This window comes from Capra hircus, chromosome 21 (genome assembly GCF_001704415.2).
Source record: "Capra hircus breed San Clemente chromosome 21, ASM170441v1, whole genome shotgun sequence".
NCBI lineage: Eukaryota > Metazoa > Chordata > Mammalia > Artiodactyla > Bovidae > Capra > Capra hircus.
Genome location: NC_030828.1, coordinates 21,269,454 through 21,289,906, shown reverse-complemented (window position 1 = coordinate 21,289,906; position 20,453 = coordinate 21,269,454). Strand labels below are relative to the sequence as shown.

General features: G+C 49.2%; 1 protein-coding gene across 3 annotated transcripts in view; it reads left to right on the top strand.

Moving 5' to 3' along the window:
- The window catches only part of CRTC3 (CREB regulated transcription coactivator 3), a 96,857-nt gene extending 80,816 nt beyond the window's left edge, over positions 1-16,041 (top strand). For 2 of the 3 annotated variants that reach the window (XM_018065966.1, XM_018065968.1), the window contains 6 exons: positions 988-1,205; positions 4,642-4,940; positions 9,823-10,023; positions 10,112-10,192; positions 11,996-12,098; positions 12,550-16,041. In XM_018065966.1, coding sequence (XP_017921455.1) covers positions 988-1,205; positions 4,642-4,940; positions 9,823-10,023; positions 10,112-10,192; positions 11,996-12,098; positions 12,550-12,758 — 1,111 coding nt within the window. In that variant the 3' untranslated portion in view covers positions 12,759-16,041. The remainder of the gene's footprint in view (positions 1-987; positions 1,206-4,641; positions 4,941-9,822; positions 10,024-10,111; positions 10,193-11,995; positions 12,099-12,549) is intronic. The other variant, XM_018065967.1, reaches the window with a different exon arrangement.

Genomic DNA, 20,453 nt, shown 5'->3' with positions numbered 1-20,453 from the left:
CCTGGGTCCCTGGGCTGGGGAAGACATAGGCCTGGTCTGCGGTGCAGGACAGGGCTGGGGAGGTAGGGAGTGGACTGCGGGCTAGGGCTGCCTCTCTGCATGTTCTAGCACAGAGCTCCAAGGAGTGGGAGAATTCTAAACTTGAATCTGGCCTTCCAGGCTGTTATAAAGGTACAATCTGTCAAGATGGAAACATAGAAGATAGTTCATTTAAAGATTTATTGATTTGATTTATAACTTTAAAAAATTTAAACAATTGGCCTGCGGGGCCCCCGTCTGTACTTCTGCTCACACTGCACACGCCCTGCTCATTCATCATCCTCCCACCAGCACTCAGCCTAGTGCCTGGGCTCAGAGCAGCCGCACCACCGATCCTGACAAAGGAACGGTCACATCTCTTTCTCACTTGAAAGTTTATGGAAACTGTTAATGGAAAAAGTATGCTTTGGAAGGTATCTGGCTGATACAGGAGATCCTTTTGGGGGGGGAGGGAAAGATAATTTAGAAATGTAACCAAAAGAATTGAATAAATGCAGAGCAGCGTCTCATATGTTATACAGTGCTTGACAATTTTCAAAGTACTTTTGCATCAATAATCTAACCTTCTGTACAGTGAAGTAAACCAGCTATATGTGTATCCCCTCCCTCCTGGACATCCTTGTACAGTGGAGAGTAACGCAACATTGTAAAGCAGCTGCATTCCAGAGGGAAAAAAAAATGCTGACAAAGGAAAACAGTAAAAGCACACACACGCAACTAATCTTGTCTTAGAAAAGATTCCTGTAACGCGGGCATAGATGACATCCTTAGTCTAGCATTACAGGTAAGCAGATCACACTCTCAGAACAAGGAAGAGGCAGTCTCCACGAGGACTTGAATCTTTGCTACCCACGGCTTTTATTGAACAAGGAAAGGTATCATACACATCCTATTCCCCAGCAGCCAAATGCATTTTAGAAAGTAATACTTAACCCTTCTTTTTTTCAGCACTTTCCCACACAATGGTCAAAACATGGGCCTCTCCCCCTTCCTGGGAACCCTGAACACTGGGGGGTCGTTGCCAGATCTAACCAACCTGCACTACTCGGCACCACTGCCAGCCTCCCTGGACACCAGTGACCACCTCTTTGGGAGTATGAGTGTGGGGAACAGCGTGGGCAACCTTCCCGCTGCCATGACTCACCTCGGCATCAGGGGCTCTTCTGGTAAGTGGTCCCTGCTCCATCGGGACCATGCCTGTGTCCCCTGGTGGCTCAGCCATTGGTGGTCCCTGGCCGGGTGGCATGTTAGTAAATCGTAGAGTGAGAATGACTGTGTCTGAGTTAGAGATAATAACCCACTGGGCTTCGCAGGTGGCCCTGGTGGTAAAGAATCCACCTGCCAATACAGGAGATGCAAGAGAAGCGAGTTCAATCTCTGGGTCGGGAAGATCCCCTGGAGGAGGGAATGGCAACCCACTCTAGTATTCTTGCCTGGATACCATAGATAGTACCATGGATAGAGGATCCTGGTGGTCTACAGTCCATGGAGTCGCAAAGAGTCAGACACGACTGAATGACTGAGCAGGCATGCACACAGCCCGCCAGCTCAGGTACCTCTCAGCTCTGCTGGCGTTTCACTTAGGTGGTTCTCTTTCTGCTGAGTTTGGTGAGCTCTGGGGCGGCTCAGTGAAACCTCATTCTTTTTTGTTGTTCTGTTTTCTTTTGGGTTGGGGGGCAGAGTTGACTGTACCTCACGGCATATGGGGTCTTAGCCCCCTGCATTAGGAGCATGGAGTCTTAACCACTGGACCCCCAGGAAAGTCCAAAACCTCATTCTTCACTGTCTTCTCCAGCCCACATGCCCCAGGGACTTGGAGAATAAGATTTGAGAGTCAAGAAATAAGTGTCCATTCTATTCTGTGTTAGCTGTGGTCCTTTATCAACATATGATGATATTTAATAATTGCAGATATCTCTTTAGATTCCTCCAGCTTCCCAATGGATTGCAAAAGAGAATATTTTGAATTTTAGGAAATTGTGGGTACAAGGAAAATATCTATCCTTAATAGATATGTATATTAAGTATAAATCTGCCATAGTTCAAAACTACTGGATCAAATTTTCAGAAGTGCTTAAAGGTGCTTTAGCTTTACTAAAAAGCTACTCATGAGGTGACTTGGCTGTTACCATAGGAGTTTGAGTCCCTGTCACTCAGACCACATGTTGAAACATGACTGCATTTGCTTGAACCCTGACAGACGCTCTTGTCAATGTCTGGGGCAGGTAGTATAGCCTCCAGCCACAAGGGTCCCAAGAATGGTGGCATAGCCTATCTCCTTTAGAAAGATCCCCAGCAATGGTCTGTCACTGGGGAAAGTGCTTGCTCTTTCCACTCTGGGTTCAACAAGACGTGTCTATGCAGATCTGAACTCACTACTCAAATGAGGGTAGGCTGCTTCATCATGGTCCTCTGGAAGTTTCTCTGTTGATTACAGTGATGCTACCATTATGCTTTTAATATATAATTTTAGGTTTGAAGAATTGACTTCAGAGACCACCTCTATTTTGGGGTCTCTGGGAGTCTTTGGGATCTCTAGGGTCTTTGAGTTATCCTGTTGCTTTACTTATGTGACCTTGGTGACGTCTCTGAACAAGGTTATCCGAGGTCACGTGAATCCAGCAGCACTGGCGCTTAGCCCCCTTGGGTCTTGGGGAAGCTGGCATTCTCCAGTACAGCCTTGGACGTTGCTTCAGCTGAAAATCCTGTGTTTAATTGCTGGCTGTTATTTTCCTCAAACAAGCATTGTATTATCGAGGATATGTCACAACCAGTGCTTAAGTTTTTAGAGTTTCTCTGCACTCCTTAAAAATGCATGGTATGAAAGATTGCACATATATTTTTTAAGATGTGTGTGCTTTCTTTCTGAATGACTGCGTTTTAAAAAAATGTCTAAATTCATATCTTTAGCTCTAATTTTCATTCTTATTCGAGCCAGCCACATCTCTGACTTTTCCATGGTGAGTTAGGTAGGGGGATAACTACTTAGAGTTTTGTCAGAGACGTCTTTCCTACCTTTTCAAAATCAATTGTGTGGGGGTGGGGTGTGTGTGTTAGTGCTCAATCATGTCCGACTCTTTGCTACCCTATGGACTGTAGCCCATCAGGCTCCTCTCTCCATGGAATTCTGCAGGCAAGAATACTGGAATGAGTTGCTATGCCCTCCTCCAGGCGACCTTCCCAACCCAGGTATTGAGCCTGAGTTCTGCATTGCAGGCAGATTCTTTACCATCTGAGCCACCAGGGAAGTCCTCAGAATCACTTACTGGCTAAAAAGCCTTGGTCATTTATGCATTCCATAATTTTCATCTAATACTTAACTTTTTATCGATGTGAAACAACACAGAGTTTTGCTTGCCCCAGCTGTGGGCACAAGAAGGTGGGCTGGGCTCTGAAACACAGGGGTCACCCACGGAGAGGCACTGCAGGGCCAGCACTCATTCACGGAATGAAGGCACTCTGCCAGGCCCTGGGCCAGGTGCCAAAGAGCCAGCGGGGCAGAGAACAGGCTCCCTGGCCTCCTGGAGCTTGTGTCCTTGCAGCATGTGTTATGGAAATGCCTTTCCCAAACTCTCTTGCTCTTGCTAAAATTCACTTCCCTCCCTTTAAAACAAAGCACCAACAAGGTGTCCTTTTCACTACACTGGAGGAGACAGTGATGAACCACTTTTCAGGAGCCAGAAAAACAAAGAGAAGGGAAGCCCTGGTAGAGGGTCCCTACCTGTGACTTGGTGCTGGGCTCAGGGTGTTTAAACAGCCCCTCTGAGGCAGCCTGCCCTCCACATCGAGAGCCGCGACACCCAGTGAAGGCAACCGAGGGTCCTGGCTGGTTGCCAGGGACAAGGCACTGGGGGCCCCGAACGTAATGGGTTGTGCGGCCTTGGGATCTGTTCTTGGACTGGAGCGGAGGAACTGGACAGTCACCTCTGCTGCCGCCTGCCCCCGTTCTTGCTCTCCCAGTGGTGGTTTACATGATCTAATTCTCGAGAAAAATCTATTCTCATCCTTTTTTAAAAAGCTTTTTATTTTGTACTGGGGTAGAGCCGATTAACAATGTTGTGTGATGGTTTCAGGTGAACAGCAAAGATACTCAGCCATACATATACATGTATCCACTCTCCCCCAAACCCCCCTCCCATCAAGGCCACCACGTAATGCTGAGCAGAGTTCCCCGTGCTGTACAGTAGGTCCTTGTCGAAACCATTCTCATCAGAATGGCGTCGTCCCTCTTAGTGTGAGTGCCTCTTCTCCTTGCCCTTGATACCACTTTTTTCCCCTTTGGCTTAAACAGCAAACATTTATTTCTCACAGTTCCAGAAGTTTGGCAATCCAAGATTAATGTGTCTGTGCAGAGCCCTTCCTGGTTCATAGGTTCCTATATATATTTTTTTTTAGTCGGACTATAAGTGCTTTACAACATTCTGTTCGTTTCTGCCGTACAACCTTGGTACCTTTTCCAGCAGGAGAGTTGCCCAGAGCTCCTTCTCACACGAAATCATCATCAAGTACAAATAGGAAGTTGAGTTTTTTCTTCACTGTTTGGGAAACAGACGATTTGGTCGGTGACTATGGGGTGTACGTTGCAAACGTTCTGTCTTCCAGGTCTCCAGAGCTCTCGGAGCAACCCCTCTATCCAGGCCACGCTCAACAAGACAGTCGTCTCCTCCTCCCTGAACAGCCGCCCGGAGGCCTCCGGTCCCAGCGCCTCTGCCCTCCACCCCTCTCTCCGCCTCTTCTCGCTCAGCAACCCGTCCCTCTCCACCACCAGCCTGAGCGGCCCCTCCCGGCGCAGGCAGCCGCCCGTCAGCCCCCTCACGCTGTCGCCCGGCCCGGAAGCACATCAAGGTTTCAGCCGGCAGCTCTCTTCAACCAGCCCCTTGAATCCGTATCCTGCCTCACAGGTAAAAAGCAGGCGAACTAACAGTGAAGCAGACCGAAGCAGATGGGAACTGAACCCGGTCCTCACTCTAAGCGCGGGTCATGAGGTCTCAGATGCAGTCAGTTCCCACTTCTGTGCAAAATCTCATCATTCCTAATGCACTGCTGCTGCTGAGTCGCTTCAGTCGTGTCCGACTGCCCCCCAGGCTCCCCCGCCCCTGCACTAAGGGTTTCCTAAGAGCAGAGCTGTTGTGGCGATTTGTTGTTGCTGTGTAGTCGCTCCATCGCGTCCGACTCTTTTGTAACACCATGGACTGTAGCCCACCAGGCTCCTCTGTCCATGGGATTCTCCAGGCAAGGATACTGCAGTGGGTTGCCATTTCCTACTCCAGGGGATCTTCCCGACCTACCGATCAAACCCATATCTCCTGCGCTGGCAGGTGGATTCTTTACCTCTGAGCCGTCAGGGAAGCTCGTGTGTTGATTACTCTTAAGCAGACACTGAGCAGTTTGCGGTGCTCTCAGGAAGCTGGAAATGGAGGAAAGGGTCAGGTGTGGAGCGTGAAACCCAGTTATGTCTGAAATACAAGGGAAGCCAGGTTGGGGTTTTAAATTTGGTGTCGAGAATCATTAATTGACTCAGCACTGTAAGCCACAGAGAAAGCTGAGGAAGACATTGAAACACCCTCCTGAAGCTTCCATATTGAATTAGACCTCTTCCCTAATTACACTGACAGATTTAAGGACGGTCCTTCTCTTGTTGATTGAACACTTAGGTGCAGTAGGGTCACATCTCTATAAAAGGACCCGGATGAGTCTGTTCAGAAAGAGGCACACTTTGAAGTCACAAGCCTGTTACAGAAATTTAGGGTGGAAACGTCATCCTTTTTGACTTGTTGACTTTGTTTCTATTCTAAGGTTTCAGAGTGGTTTTTCAGAGTCATCAGTGAACATGTTTTTAACCTGTTGGTCACTCCCTAGATATATTATCACATCACTTACTCACCACTTCACTATAAGTGAGTAATGATTTAGCAAGAAGTTGACAGAACACAACAGAAATTAGCAGATCCAGTTATTAGTCACTCTTTACCAATTACTAGCTATGGAATCTTTATTATATGAGTAATCCCTTTCAGGAGGCAGTAAGAGAGTATTTCATAATTGTTTTTTAATGGTTCCTTCATGTTATTGGATTGCCTTTAATTTATTTTTCAAGATTATTTTATAGAGGCTTCTCTGGTGGTTCAGTGGTAAAGAATCTGCCTGCGGTGCAGAAGACCGCCTGCAATGCAGGAGACAACAGTTCGATCCCTGGGTCAGGAAGATTCCCTGGAGAAGGATAGCAACTCACTCCAGTGTTCTTGCCTAGAGAATCCCAGGCACAGAGGAGCCTGAAGGGCTACAGTCCATGGGGTCACAAAGAGTCGGACACGACTTAGCAACTAAGCCACCACCACAAGCTTATTTTACAGGACATAAAAAATAACACCGTCTAGCTATATTTTAAGGAGACCATAGAGATAAACAGCACTCTTTTTCAGATATTTTCATTTTTGTCTGCTAAATATTTAAAAATTAAAAAAAAAGAAAACCGATGTTATTTGTGCACCTAATTTAAAAGGTCAAATAGTTCTGAAGGGCCTGTTATGAAGTAACAGCTGTCTTCCAGGCCCCGCCAGCCACGTTCCTCACTGCCTGGAGGAGGCTACTTCCGGCGTCTAGCTGCTCTTTGGTGTAACTGTGTTGCTTCGTGCTGGTTTTGTTCTAGGTTTTTAGCTTCAGGTGTTCTCTGAGGACATCCTTCTGTGGAAGCCCAGGGCTTAGCTCTCTTTCAACCCCCCCAGGCCCCTCCCTCCCCACTTCCCACATTCTCCTGCTCACTCCCCTCATCTTCACAGTGTGGTTTATTCCATTTAGTTTTGCATAGAACAGTACTCAGTGTTTAGTGTTTTCATGGTTGTAACCGTGTAATCAGAGTTGAACCATATAGCTTAGTATGAAATAACAAAATGAGGATCTTTTTCTCCTGGGAGTTAATGTCTTGTGTTTTTCTCACTGTGGTTTTCTCTGTATGTCTTTCTTTGTATTTCTATTCAATCTCAAACTCTCAGCATCGGGTAGATCTCCTTCTGATATATTAAACACGAGCCCTCCGGTAGCTTTCCAAGAAAGAGTACATGTGGCGTGGCTTGACTTCATTGTGTCCTCATTCTCCCCACCGTTTAACTAATAATTGGCTAAGTGTAGAATTCAAATGTGAAATAATTTTCTCTTGAAGTTTTGAAGGTATTAATCTGTCACCTTTTAGTTTCTAGAGTTGCTACTGAGAAATCCAGTGCCATTCTGATTCCTGAAGTGAATGAAGTGAAAGTGTTAGCTGTGTCCAACTCTTTATGACCCCATGGACTGTATAGCCCGCCAGGCTCCTCTGTCCATGGGGATTCTCCAGGCAAGAATACTGGAGTGGGTTGCGACGCCCTCCTTCAGGGGATCTTCCCAACCCAGGGACTGAACCCACATCTCTTATGTCTCCTGAATTGGCAGGCGGATTCTTTACCATCTGAGCCACCAGGGTACCCCCTCTGTTACTTAATACTTGAAATTAAATCTCCCTTTTTTCCTTGCGAGGTTTGCAGGATCTTCTTTTTCCCCCCCTTAGTGTTCTAAAACTTCAAAATAATGTGGCCTGATATGAGTCTGACTATCTGGTTGGTTTCTTCAATCTGGAAACTCACCTCCTTCGTTTCTGAGAAATTTTCCTGAATTATTTCTTTGACAGTTTCTTCCCTTCAGTTTTCTCTGTTCTCTCTTGAATGTATGAATGTTAGACATCCTGTACTTTCCCTCTAGCATTCCTTATTTTTTTCCTCTTTCTTTTCTCTCTCTATCTTTTTCCTCTGCTTTCTGGAAGAGTTTCTTAACATTATTTTCCACCCTTCTGTTGAGGTTTTCATTTCTGCTCTCATCCTTTTAAATTGCCAAGACATTTTTCGTTCTTGTTCTCTGAATGTTCCTTTTTTCATAGCATCATATTTATTCCATGGATGCCTTATCATCTTTGATGTCTCTGAGGTTTTTAGTGATACTTTTTGTTCCAGTTTCTTTTTATTTTCTTTGAACAGATATTTTCCAAATTGCATAGAAGCAGCAAACATGATATAATGAATCCTCCTATGCCCATCATCCAGCCTCAACAGTCATCAACATTTTTTTTTAAAGAAGTAGCTGTCTTTAGCTGTGCCGGGTCTTAGTTGCAGGAACCTGGGCCCCCCGCATTGGGAGTGCCTTAGCCACTGGACCACCAGGGAAGTCCTCGACATTTTCATAATCTTGTTTTATCCATATCCCCTCTCTAAAAAAGTGTGTATAGAGGTACATATTATAAATAGTATGTATTTCTAAAAGATAAGGATTTTTTAATCACCCTAAATATTATATTGATAATTCTTTTTCATGACAGCTTCTTCCTACATAAATTTCCCCAGGTTTGTTTTCTCAGTTCGTCTGCCTGGGTCTCTGACTTACATCCAGACACATTCCTCATGATCTGGTGATCCTTGGCGTCCTGCTCATATTTAGCAATAGGACACAGACACATGCACACAAACTGATTGGAAGCTCAGTGTAGGTGGGTGGGCTTGTTGAGTACACTCTTCACTGTAGACAGATCCAGCTCAGCCCTTTCCCTGGGGACCCTCTGGTATTATAAGTTGGATTATCTCCCAGGCTGGTCAGATCCCCAAAGGATGCTCTCCTGATCTTGTGCCTGGCCTGTGCCTGGACCCAGCACTGTGGGAACTGAGCTGAGAAAGAAGTGGAAGCTCAGGGGGCCACAGTGAGCTTTTTTTTTTGCTTTCTCAGAAGCCCTGAATTTTCAACAGCACCTCACCTTCTAGGGTCTGGTGCAGCCAGTCCAGAGACCCCAGGGCCATACTCCCTCCAGAGTGCCGCCCTCAGCCTCCCGCCAGGCATGGGCTCTGGAGCCCACTGCTGCCTGCCAGCCTCTCCAGATTTAGCTTCGTCTTCTCCCCTGCTGCCCCCCCTTCCCCCCCACCCCCACCCGCGGGGACTCTGCAGTGGAACCAGGCCGCCTCCCTGCTGCCAGCCCTGCGTTTGGTTCCCTCAGGTCTGCTCAGCCAGCTACTGCGTGTCCATCTGCTTTTCATTTTCCAAACTTCGTTGCCATTTTCTTCCTTTTCATTATCTTCATCCTCATGTTGTTTGTCTTCATTTTAGCATTATTTACGATGGTTTTCATTTTGTTTATAATGTTTATTGTTGTTTAACGTCGTTTTAGGGTTTCAGTGGGGTTTGGGGAGACAGCAGAGCTAAGTGCTTTTTTTCAGTCTTCTATTTTTAACCAGAAGTTATGGCTGTTAAAAAAAAAAAAAAACAAACAAGCATGATTTTCACTGAGAAAACTGAGACAAAACTGGTTAAATTGGCTGCATTTTGCTTTGTTTGTTTTTGAAGACAATAGAAATTGTCACTGAATGGAAAATGCTTTGTGGGGAAGTGACATTTGAAGTATACTTTGCAGGAACAGAGTAGCTTTCTCAGAGCACAGTGTAGACTGCCAGGGCGAGGAGAATATCAGGCTTTTTCCTCACTTTGACATTTCCTAATTGTAAAGGGGGGCTTCCCTGGTAGCTCAGCAGTTAAAGAATCTGCCTGCCGAGCAGGAGACTCAGGTTGAATCCCTGGCTCAGGAAGATCCCCTGGAGAAGGAGATGGCAACCCCCTCCAGTATTCTTGCCTGGGAAATCCCATGGACAGAGACGCCTGGTGGGCTACAGTCCATGGGGGTCACTAAGAGTCTGACACAACGCAACAACTAAGCATCCATGAAGGACTGACCACTAGCAGCTCAGAAGCTGAGTAGTTAGTGGCTTTGTTTTTCAGATGGTGTCCTCGGATCGAAGCCCGCTCTCCTTCCTGCCCACAGAAGCTCAAGCCCAAGTGTCCCCCCCGCCCCCTTACCCTGCAGCCCACGACCTGACCCAGCCTCTGCTGCAGCAGCCCCATGCCCAGGAGCCGCCTGCCCAGCAGCCCCAGGCGGCCTCATCGCTGTCCCAGTCAGACTTCCCGCTCCTCACAGCCCAGGTGAGTCCCACCCGGAGCCCCAGGCAGGAGGGGACACTCATGCCACCCCGAGTTCCAAGCTAAATGGTTCCTTCCTTGTTCCCTGAAGGGCTCATCTTTGACCAGCTTCTTCCCAGATGTAAGCTTTGACCAGCAGTCCATGAGGCCAGGTCCAGCCTTTACTCAGCAGGTGAGTGATCCCCCAGGCCTGCCTCGTCCCCAGAGCAGGAACTGTCACCGTCAGGCTGCTCTGCGCGGGAAACCCACACTCAGCAGGCTTGGTCAGTACCGCACTTCTCCGACCTCAGATGCACTCAGTGGCCGGGTAGCCTGGCATTGCCCTGAGCCCTAGCTGCTGGCGCCGGCTGCCTTAGTTCATTGTTAGGCGTCAGCAGAGGACCTTTTGGAACACGTGGTAGAAGACTTGTGATGACATTCTAGCCATAGAATTGTAGACGCGCTCATGCTGGAAGGAACCTAGCAATCCACGGGTCTATCATGATGAGGCGACAAGGAGCAGGCAAGGGCTTTGCCTCGGCTCGAGTTGCTGTGTGTGGCTTCCTGGGAGCCCATCCTGGCCAGGCAGGGGTCCTTCCGGAAGGTTCTTTCATGCAGCCATTTTCTTTTGCTTTTTAGTTTCTCCCTAATAACAGACTCCCTAATATCTCCCCTGATGGCTCAGAGGTTAAAGCGTCTGCCTCCAATGTGGGAGACCCGGGTTCAATCCCTGGGTTGGGAAGGTCCCCTGGAGAAGGAAATGGTAACCCACTCCAGTATTCTTGCCTGGAGAATCCCATGGATGGAGAAGCCTGGTAGGCTAGAGTCCACGGGGTTGCAAAGAGTCGGACACAACTGAGCAACTTCACTTACTTAATAACACAGACAATCTTTTATATCCCTAGATTTTATGTTGTTGTTTAGCCACTAGGTTGTGTCCAACTCTTTGCAACCCCATGGACTGCAGCATGCTAGCCTCCCCTATTCTTTACTGTCTCCCGGAGTTTACTCAAACTCATGTCCATCAAGTAGGTGATGCCATCCAACCATCTCATCCTCTGTCACCCCCTTCTCCTTTTGCCTCAATCTCTCCCAGCATCAGGGTCTTTTCCAATGAGTTGGCTCTTCGCATGAGGTGGCCAAAGTATTGGAGCTTCGGCTTCAGTATCAGTCCTTCCAGTGAATATTCGGTGTTTATTTCCTTTAAGATTTTATAGTATTCAATAATTATGGTTTGGGCTCCAGGATATATTACAGAGAGAAGGAAGAGCACTTTCCAGAACTTAACAAAAACAGTAAAACAAATAAAGACAGATGTTTCCTGTGTAGGCCATGGGGAGTGGTGAGAACCAATAGTCTCTGCCGCCTGATTTTCTAGAGAAGCCATGTGAGTCTAGGTGAGTCAGTGTCTTTCTGAAAAGTGATGGAAACTCCTACTTTTGAAAGATTTTTTAATGGTTTAAAAATTAACTTCAGGAATGACACCTAAAATAGGCCCCAGTTCTGACCTGTCCTTATCAAGGCTTTTTGCAGAGAGAGGCATGCTTGCATTCCTCCCTCTGAGTGAGAGAAGGAGATGGGGCTACTGTCTCATTTCTTTAGCAAGCAAAGAGGAAAAGAGCCCGTCGCTTCCTTGGTTATAGACAGAGCCTTTGAAGGGTTCCCACCAATGGTAGTTTCCAGAGCCCTCAGTGTGCTGAGGAGGGAGGTGGCTGTGACCGGTGGGCCCGCAGAAACCACAGCCAGTGGCGTTATCCAGGATGGCATAGAGCGCCAGGCAGTGTGCAAACGGGGACACGTCACCCACAGCATGGCCCTTGGACCCCTCCTTTACTGCAGCCCCCCCCCTACCCAAGCAGAATGTTCTGTGTGGGCTGTCGTAGCAGAGAAGGCGTATGACAGCTCCAATGGCTGGTTTTGCTTGGGGGGCACACAGCATGGTCCTTCCCAGGGAAGCAGAGACCGTCCCTCACACAGTGACCTCTGGTGCCTCCAGGTGCCCCTGGTGCAACAAGGTCCCCGAGAACCACAAGACTCCTTTCATTTGAGACCAAACCTGTATTCCAACTGCGGGAATTTCCCAAACACCGTCCTGACAGGTGAGTGTGGGCCACCTCCCAGCTGCTTCTTTCATGTCACTGTTTCTCCAGATACCGCTGTAAGACAGTTTAGACAACATGACACTATATAAAGCCAAAAAATAAAAGCCCTGCAGCTCAGCTTTACCTTGTTGAGATGTGGGAGTCCAGCCCCAGAGACTGTGAGGCACCAGGGAAGGGCCTGGCGACCCAAGCCTTTTTCCGACCTGCTTAGTTTCCAGTGACTGACAGCTATTCAGAGGGAGGAAACCTGCAAAACTGGGACTTGTGGAACTGACTGCAAAGAACACAGATTCCAGAGCGGGACTGTGGGCCTGGGGGTGGTTGGGACATGGGTGATGACTGTCCTGGTGGGCGAGATGGCAGGGGGTTGTCACCAGTCGTGTCCTGAATGACCTGACCCCCACGCCTTCTAATCTGCACTGTTCTCCCTTCTCACTGCTCTTTCCAGAAGACTCAAGCACCAGCCTATTCAAAGACCTCAGCAGTGCACTGGCAGGCATGCCCGAGGTCAGCCTAAGCATGGACACTCCGTTCCCACTGGAGGAAGAGCTCCAGATCGAACCGCTGAGCCTGGACGGACTCAACATGTTAAGCGATTCCAGCATGGGCCTGCTTGACCCTTCTGTAGAAGAGACATTTCGAGCTGACCGACTGTGAGGTGATCAGAATGGGACAGGAGGACGTATTTCTGAAACAGCTAAAACAGAACGGAATAGAACCAGCTCCACCCCTGGGCGTTACTTATCTCGGGCTTCTGACCTGGAAGGAGCCCAGTTCCTCGGCTTCCAGCTCTCAGGTGAGGTCCCATCTCAGTCGCCGTGGCCTTCTCTCAACCACAGGGCTGGGCGCCACCCCTCAGGCCGGCAGCACAGGCCCTGTCGCTGCAAGCCTGCTGCTTTGGCGCTTCTGGTGACTCGGTCGTCCTCACACCCATGACATCTTTAATTGACCGTCTAGCCGGTCGATGAGTAAGAGAAAATGTGTGCCGAGAGGCCTCAGTAGCCGTTTGTAATGCTTAGAACCACTGATCTCAGTCAACACTGAAGAAAAGAGCCGGAGCCAGGGGCAGTCAGGGGCTGCAGGCCTCTGGGAGCTGACTCACCTCCAGCGACGGTACCAAGCCCCACAAGGCCTGCCGTGGTCCCGCTGTCTCACCTCGGCACCCCAGGCAGCCATGGGATGTCCAGGGCAGCGTGGAGGGCCAGGACTCCCTGAGAGGCCTCCATTCGAACACAAGGATTTCTGCCGCACGTCCAAGAAGAGACTTGAGTTGAGCAAACTGAATTCTAATTGGTTTTCTCCCAGTTTGTAATCTCTTCTCTGCTGCTGCAGTACCCCTTTTCCTTTGGATGAGAGGAAAAGGAAAACTATTTTATTTTATTCTGTCACTGAAAAAAAAAATCAAAATCCCCTGGTAATGGATGAGCCTGAAGAGAACAGGGCTTCTACTCCGTGGCTGCGGAAGACAGAGAAGGGGGCTGTGTGTAGGTATCTTACAGGCACACAATGTCCTCTAGACAAGCTACAAACCATCTAGGCCTCCCTGTCTACAGACTGGCCAGGAGGAGCAGCTGGGGGTCTGGACCAGCACCGCCCCCCAACCCAGCAATTGTGCAGCAGCAGAGGGAAGCTGGTTCTCTGTGGAAAGGGCGTGTTCCTGTCACCCCACTAGACCGTAAGCTCCTTGAGGGCAGAGACTGTGCCTTACCCATCACCAAACCCCTAGCACCCAACAAGTGCCTGGCACAGAACAGGTGCCACCGACCTGTGCGTCGAATGCACACATGCGTGAATGAGCAGATGGATGCACGAATGAATGACTCTGCCTCGCTAGGAGGCAGCCTAATCTTTCACTGACCCTCTTCCTCACCAAAGCTCAGAGCTTCCGCTTTTCTAACACTTGTGCCTGTGGTTAAGTGAAGCATACACTTTAAGATGCTTTTAACACTAGGTGACCAAGTCCACGCTTAGGCCACATGCCCTGTCCTCCTCAAGGCTACGGACGTGGGTGGACACTGTCTTGTGAGTGCACCTAGGGTGGCTCAGCAAGCTGGGGCCTCCCCCATACTGGGACCTTGGGGGTCCCGGCCATCACAAACATCTTCCCTCTCAGACCGTGTTTTGCTCTCGATTGCATTAAGAGATTCACCCTCTGAGGCTGAAGAAATAGTGTATGGTAAAACAAAGGCCTAATTTACAGAACTATCATTAGGCGTCAGTACTTTAGCACAAAATGGTATTACTGTATTTCCACCTGCCTCCTCTGATTCAGTCTGTGCCAGCCCCTGACCAGAAACCTCAATGGGTGGGCTTAAAAGCCATCAGGGGAGGAGTCTGGGCAAAGGGGCCTCACGTGGGCCTGGGAACACAGCCTAGAGTGGACAGACACACTGAAGGAGGGATAAAGATGCTAGAGCCAGACAGACAGCTTCTTTCCAGGGGACACCAGGCACGTTGCTGAAGGGTCCAGATTGCTCCCACCTAAAGAAGCAAGGCGGCATCGTGTGGGTCTGAACCTGACACATGTCCCTGGTGGCAGGAAGGGTCTGTCATGGGGTCCTTGGGCTGTTGACCTCTCCAGACCTTCTCCTATTTCCTTCTATCTTCAGGGGGCTCCCCTCCCTCCAATCTTTCAAGTAACCCCAATGGTGCACTGATCCATCTCCACTGTGGAGCCCAGGTCTTGGTCTTCCCGCGTCACATTCACTCTGAACACCCCCGCTCTTGAATTAGAAAGACCAGAGCCCTCCCTGCCTGAGCTCTGGCTCAGGAAGAGGCTGTGGGCCTCCCCTTCAAAGCCTTATTCGCAAGTAGACTTCCAGATCTCAGTGACTTTTTGTGAAAGAAAATGGCCTTTCATTGCACACAGCGCTCCAGCGTGCTGAAAGAGCCAGATGCTGCCTGCCTCTCGTGTGTCAGAGACCCCCTGAGATCTGAACTAGCCTTTCAGACAAGGGGGAGTGCTGATGTCATGAGAGGGTTTTTTTGTTTTTTTTTTTTAATGGAGATTCTAGGATAGTCTGCTCTCTACACAGTGCCTTACCCGTGGTGATCACTGGTATCAGGGTCCCAACTCTCTCTGGCTGCACAGCAGCCCAGCCGTACAGGCAGAGATCCCGAGACCTGCAGGACCAAGTGTGCTCCCCCTGGGCATTCACCAAGGACTTGTAGAAATGGAGGCTCCTGGGAAAAGTGACTTATTTGGGGGGAGGGAAACGATGACAGTAAGGTTTAGCACTGAATCCAGTTTGTCCTTAGGTCCATCCATCCCCTCTCTTCCTGTGAAAAGGTTTTGAACATTATACAACCCACCTTGCTTACCCAGTGTCAAGGACACCCATAGACAGGGCTCGCCCTGACCTCCTCACCGCTGCCTTTTGTCCTCAGCATCTGAAATGGCTGCAGATTTCAGAGTAAACTATTTTTCAATATTTAGTTTTTCACAAGAAATCGATGGTTGTACTACTCTCATTTACTAGCAGTTAAACAGCATAGAACTAAAAACCTATCTGTGTTTCTGTTTTTCTCCCCTTTCTATACGGTTGTGGTTTTTAGGACATAAGGTGTCAGGAGAACCTTGGTTATGTCTAGATCAACATGAATTCTCCACTGTCCTGTCTCATTTCTCCTAAGTCTACTGTATATTACCTGAGCTGAAATGTATATCCCAGTCCATTTGCATAGTTGAAGACACTTCCTACTCTGACCCTCGTCGTCTCTTCTGATTCACGCACGGACGGTCTGGTCCCAAGCGTGTTTCTTCCACTGCTTTGTGATGGAAACATCACAGCAAAACTAATCAGACCTCCCACCAGTATCCTAGTCCACATGCCCCTCGTCAAACAATATTTAAAGATTGGAAATTTGTATAAGGTAGCTTCCAAGTTTTATAATGCATTGTTTTACATCTTTCGTAATTAAAAGCAGCACAATAAGGTTGTATGTGCGTCTGGTGTCTTCCTTGGCCTCCAGTGAGATAAACCGGTGGCGAGCCCTTCTCAGTCAGTGCAGCCCAAAGTCAGAGATTTCTGGTCCATGGCTGAGCAGAGCCTGCACTGGCCCGCTTCTCTTAATATGTGCTGTGGCGCCCTGTCCTGGGAGAAGTCCAGAAGGAAGTAGAGGCACATGTGTACCCAGGACAGAGGCATCATTGTAGGGGCCCAGCATTCTGTTCCCTCTTCTGAGGTTCAAGCCACTGATGTACCTCCCCCAGCCTCTCTGCTGCAGGTACTGGTCTTTAGCTGTTTCAATCCTAAAGGAAATCAATCCTGAATATTCATTGGAAGGACGGATGCTGAAGCTGAAACTCCAATACTTTGGCAACCTGATGCAAAGAGCTGACTCATTGGAAAAGACCCTATGTTGGGAAAGATTGAGGGGAGGGGGAGAAAAGGGGTGACAGAGGATGAGATGGTTGGATGGCATCACTGGCTCGATGGACATGAGTTTGAGCAGACTCCAGGAAATGGTGAAGGACAGGGAAGGCTGGTGTGCTGCAGTCCATGGGGTTGCGAAAAGTTGGACACAACTGAGTGACTCAACAACAACAACCCATTTCACCAAGGACTTGGGTTCCGCTTTCTACCCTCAACCCTCTCCCCCTGTCCCAGCAGGGTTCAGAGCATTGACCTCTCCAAACAAACAGCCTCAGCTGCCCCCAGAGACCCAGAGGCTCGTCAGAAAGATGACTCTTCTGAAATCTTACTCAGAAATCCCACCTCTGACCCCGACTTCCTGAGCCACCATTTCTACCCCAGTCCCCACAGAGCCTGTCATCTGACCCCACTGAGACTTCTGTCCCATGTCCCTCCTCTCAGTCTGCCTGTCCCCTCTTCATTCCCTGGCTGAGCCCACCAACTCAGAGGCCTTCAGGACACCCTCGCCAGCCCTCCTCCTGCTCTGACCCTGGCGTTTCTCAGTAGCTGCACACTGCCCCTAAACTCCCTCCCTCTTCTGCCTTCAGACCTCTGCTCTCATCAGGGCCCTTCTCGCCACAAAAGCGGAAATTCCAGGTTTCCTTCAGAGGGCAGCTCCCTCGGCATCCCGGCTGCCCCCACACCATCCTTTCTCCTGGAAAACTTGCCTAAATCAGTACCCATCCGTACCTCCCTCCCCTCTGCCTTACCTAGTTCTCGATTTTCATGTGTGATTTATCTGTGCTTCCTCCAAGGATTCCTGGTCCTCCCCAGGCCTCATCTGCTCCAGCAGCTTTTCCCCCTCAGCCCGATGACGGCCTGTGTGTGTTTAGTTCCTCAGTTGTGTCTGACAACACCACGGACTGTAGCCCACCAGGCTCCTCCATCCATGGGGTTCTCCAGGCAAGAATGCCGGAGTGGGTTGCCATTCCCTTCTCCAGGGGATCTTCCCGACCCAGGGCTTGAACCTGGGTCTCCTGCATTGCAGGCAGATTCCTAAATATCTGCCGCACAGTCTCCTCCTTGCTAAGGGCCAACAGTGAAACAACACTCTCAACTCTGACTTCTCTTCCAACCACGACCTCTCTCTGGAAGAGCTGCTCGCGCTCAGCTCTGGTCTCAACTCCTCTGGCCAGTCCAGTCCCTGTCCTCCGTGGCCCTTCCCTGACGTTTGAGCCCTGTGGCCGCTCCTGTTGCCTCCCCTAGGTACTCTCTCTGGCTCCAGTGAATCCTTTTCTTGTTCTCTCAGGGCACATCCTCCACTACCATCTCCTTTTTCAGAACCACTGTCCCCAGGCCATCACCTCCCAGCTGATGGCCCCTGACATCCAGCCTCCCATCCCCCTTCCTGTTAGCTCAGGCTTACCTGCGCTCCATCCCATGTGCCTGCCGCACAGCCCTTCATAGCTCTGTGTCCACTGGCGAGCATTCCTCATCACACTCGACACTGGCCGTCCCCATACAACTCTCAGCTCTGTGAGGACAGGGACCTAGCCTTCTACTTGAATTCTATATCGCTGGTGCCTGGCATGTAAGAAGTGCTCAATAAATATTTTCAAACTGCTGACTTTTGCCCGCCCTCTCAGATTACAGACCACACAGCCCTTCTCCTCCTCCCCTCAAATTCAGCCTGAGTCCGGAAGGGCCACCTCAGCCCCCGTTCTCTCTCTCCTTAGCCTGACACCATCTTCTCATCCAGCTCCCTCCTCATCTCTGGCCCACGAAGCAGCCTCTACCTCCCCTTAGAAATTAGCAGAGTAGGGACTTCCCAGGTGGTCCAGGAGTGAGGACTCTGAACTCCCAATGCAGGATGCCCGGGTTCGATCCCTGGTCAGGGAACTAAGATCTCACTTGCCACATGATGCGGTCAAAATAAAGAGATTTTTTTAAAAGAAAAAAAAAAATAGTGAGATTTCACTCTTATGTTTTTGTGCCCCAGGGTTCTTAAACAATAAGTACCCCCCTCCCAGTTTTATAGCATTGTAGGGGTTCATTGTGTAACGAATTCATAATGAGAGCACTTAAAATCATGCCCTGCACATCATAAACACTCAATAAATGTCAATTATTATATTATCTGTTGCATGGATACACTGTCATTAAAAAAAAAAAATGGATTCATAAATCTTTAGAAGTACTGAATCTGTATAGGGCTTGCTTTGAAACACCAAATCTTATGGTCTTAAGTTGGTCCTATTTAGGTCCTGTTTGCCAAATGAGCGCTTTACTATTTTAAAGTATGGAAAAGCCAGTTACATATATGGGACTGTGTCCCCCTGTGGACACTAGATGGAGCCGAGACACAAGAGTAGCTGTTAGGACTCAGAAACAGCCCCTAGCGCCCCCTGACCCTCTCCAATTTCACCTTTAGACAGGCAGACGGCAGTGTGCTTAGCAGGTAACCCTGCGATGGCAGCGTGTAAGTCTCTCGAGTGACCGCTCAGACCCTGCACGTCACACGTCCCCGAAGCAGGCCAAGGGTGGCTTCTTGGGTTTATGGGTGAGGAAGGAGGCCCAGATGGCGCTGAGTCACCTGGCGACACCGGGAGCCCAGACCTTGCGCACGGCCGGGCTTCCCCACCGGCGCATCGCGGACCCCCAAAGCTCAAATGCGCGGGCGGAGCCAGGCAAGCGGCCCGACCCCGTCGGACCCCCAGGGGCTGAACCGCGCCCCTCACCCACCCGGGGGCCCGGGGGACCCAGCCGCGAGCGGAGGGTCCTGGAGCGCGGGGAGGGAGCACGAGCCCAAGGGGAGGGCGGGATTTTCTCTTTCCAGCAGTGTTTTTACATTTTTTAAATAAAAGGCTTTGCTTTTATAATAATAGTACACGCACATTATAAGAAATTCAGGTTAACAGTGAAGAGCACAAAAAAGAAAATTGTCAGGTGGTCCGGAAAGCAGCACCCGCAGAAACGTCGATGGGGACATCTGCCGACGCACCTATTCAGAGAAAAGACCAGATAGGTGCCTGGAAATTTCAACCAAGAAGTGTTCACAGAATATATGCTTCTTTTGGAAAAAGTCTTTCACAGAAAGGAAAAAAAAAGAAGCAGCCTAAATGTAACTAAAGAAGTTGCCGAGCTGCAAATAATTAAAAGAGAAGAAAAATACCCAGAAGCTGAATTCATCCTTTAAATTTGTTTCAACTGTAGATGGCATCTCTTGACAGCGCTGGAGTGGGGAGGAAATGAGCTCACCCACTTCCCCTCTCCTCCCCCCTCCCAAAGGTTGTGAGTTCTTATTTTCACATTGTCAAGGTTTGTGCTACTTACATCCTGTCCTGTAACCATCCTTCCCACCATTGTTTGGCCCCATTCTGTGTGTGCCTGGGTTGCCTGCTCACCGCCAGGCCTTTCAGAGTGGGTTTCCCAGCCCTCCCTCCTGAGTTCTTTCTTTCATTTATTTATTTTAGCTACACCATGTAGCATGTGGGATCTTAGTTCCCCAACCAGGTATTGAACCTGCGCCCCCTGCAGTGGACGCCCAGAGTCTTAACCCCTTGACTGCCAGGGAAATCCCATTAGTTCTTTGATTCTCCTCATGTCTGACTTGACTTGTCCCTAAGAAATCTGTTTAGGAAGGGCTTTGGGCAGTGGTCACAGACAAGGGGGTGGTTGGCTGCTGGGAGCAAAGGTTGGAGACCTCAGTTCTGAAAAGCGGTGGGTGGGCTCTAAAATTGGCTGAATTATCCCCAGTGAAACTGACATAAATCCCCAATGTAGGGACAAGCACTCATACTCTCCAGTATGATTCCTGGCTGAAAACTGAGTCTTCAGCTTGTATTTGGTGGCACGTAGTCCCCAGGCGGCTCAGTGGTAATGAATCCTCCTGCAGGTGATGCAGGAAACTCGGGTTCAATCCCTGGGTTGGGAAGATCCCCTGGAGAAGGAAATGGCAACCAGAATACTGACACTTGTCTGGGAAATCCCTTGGACA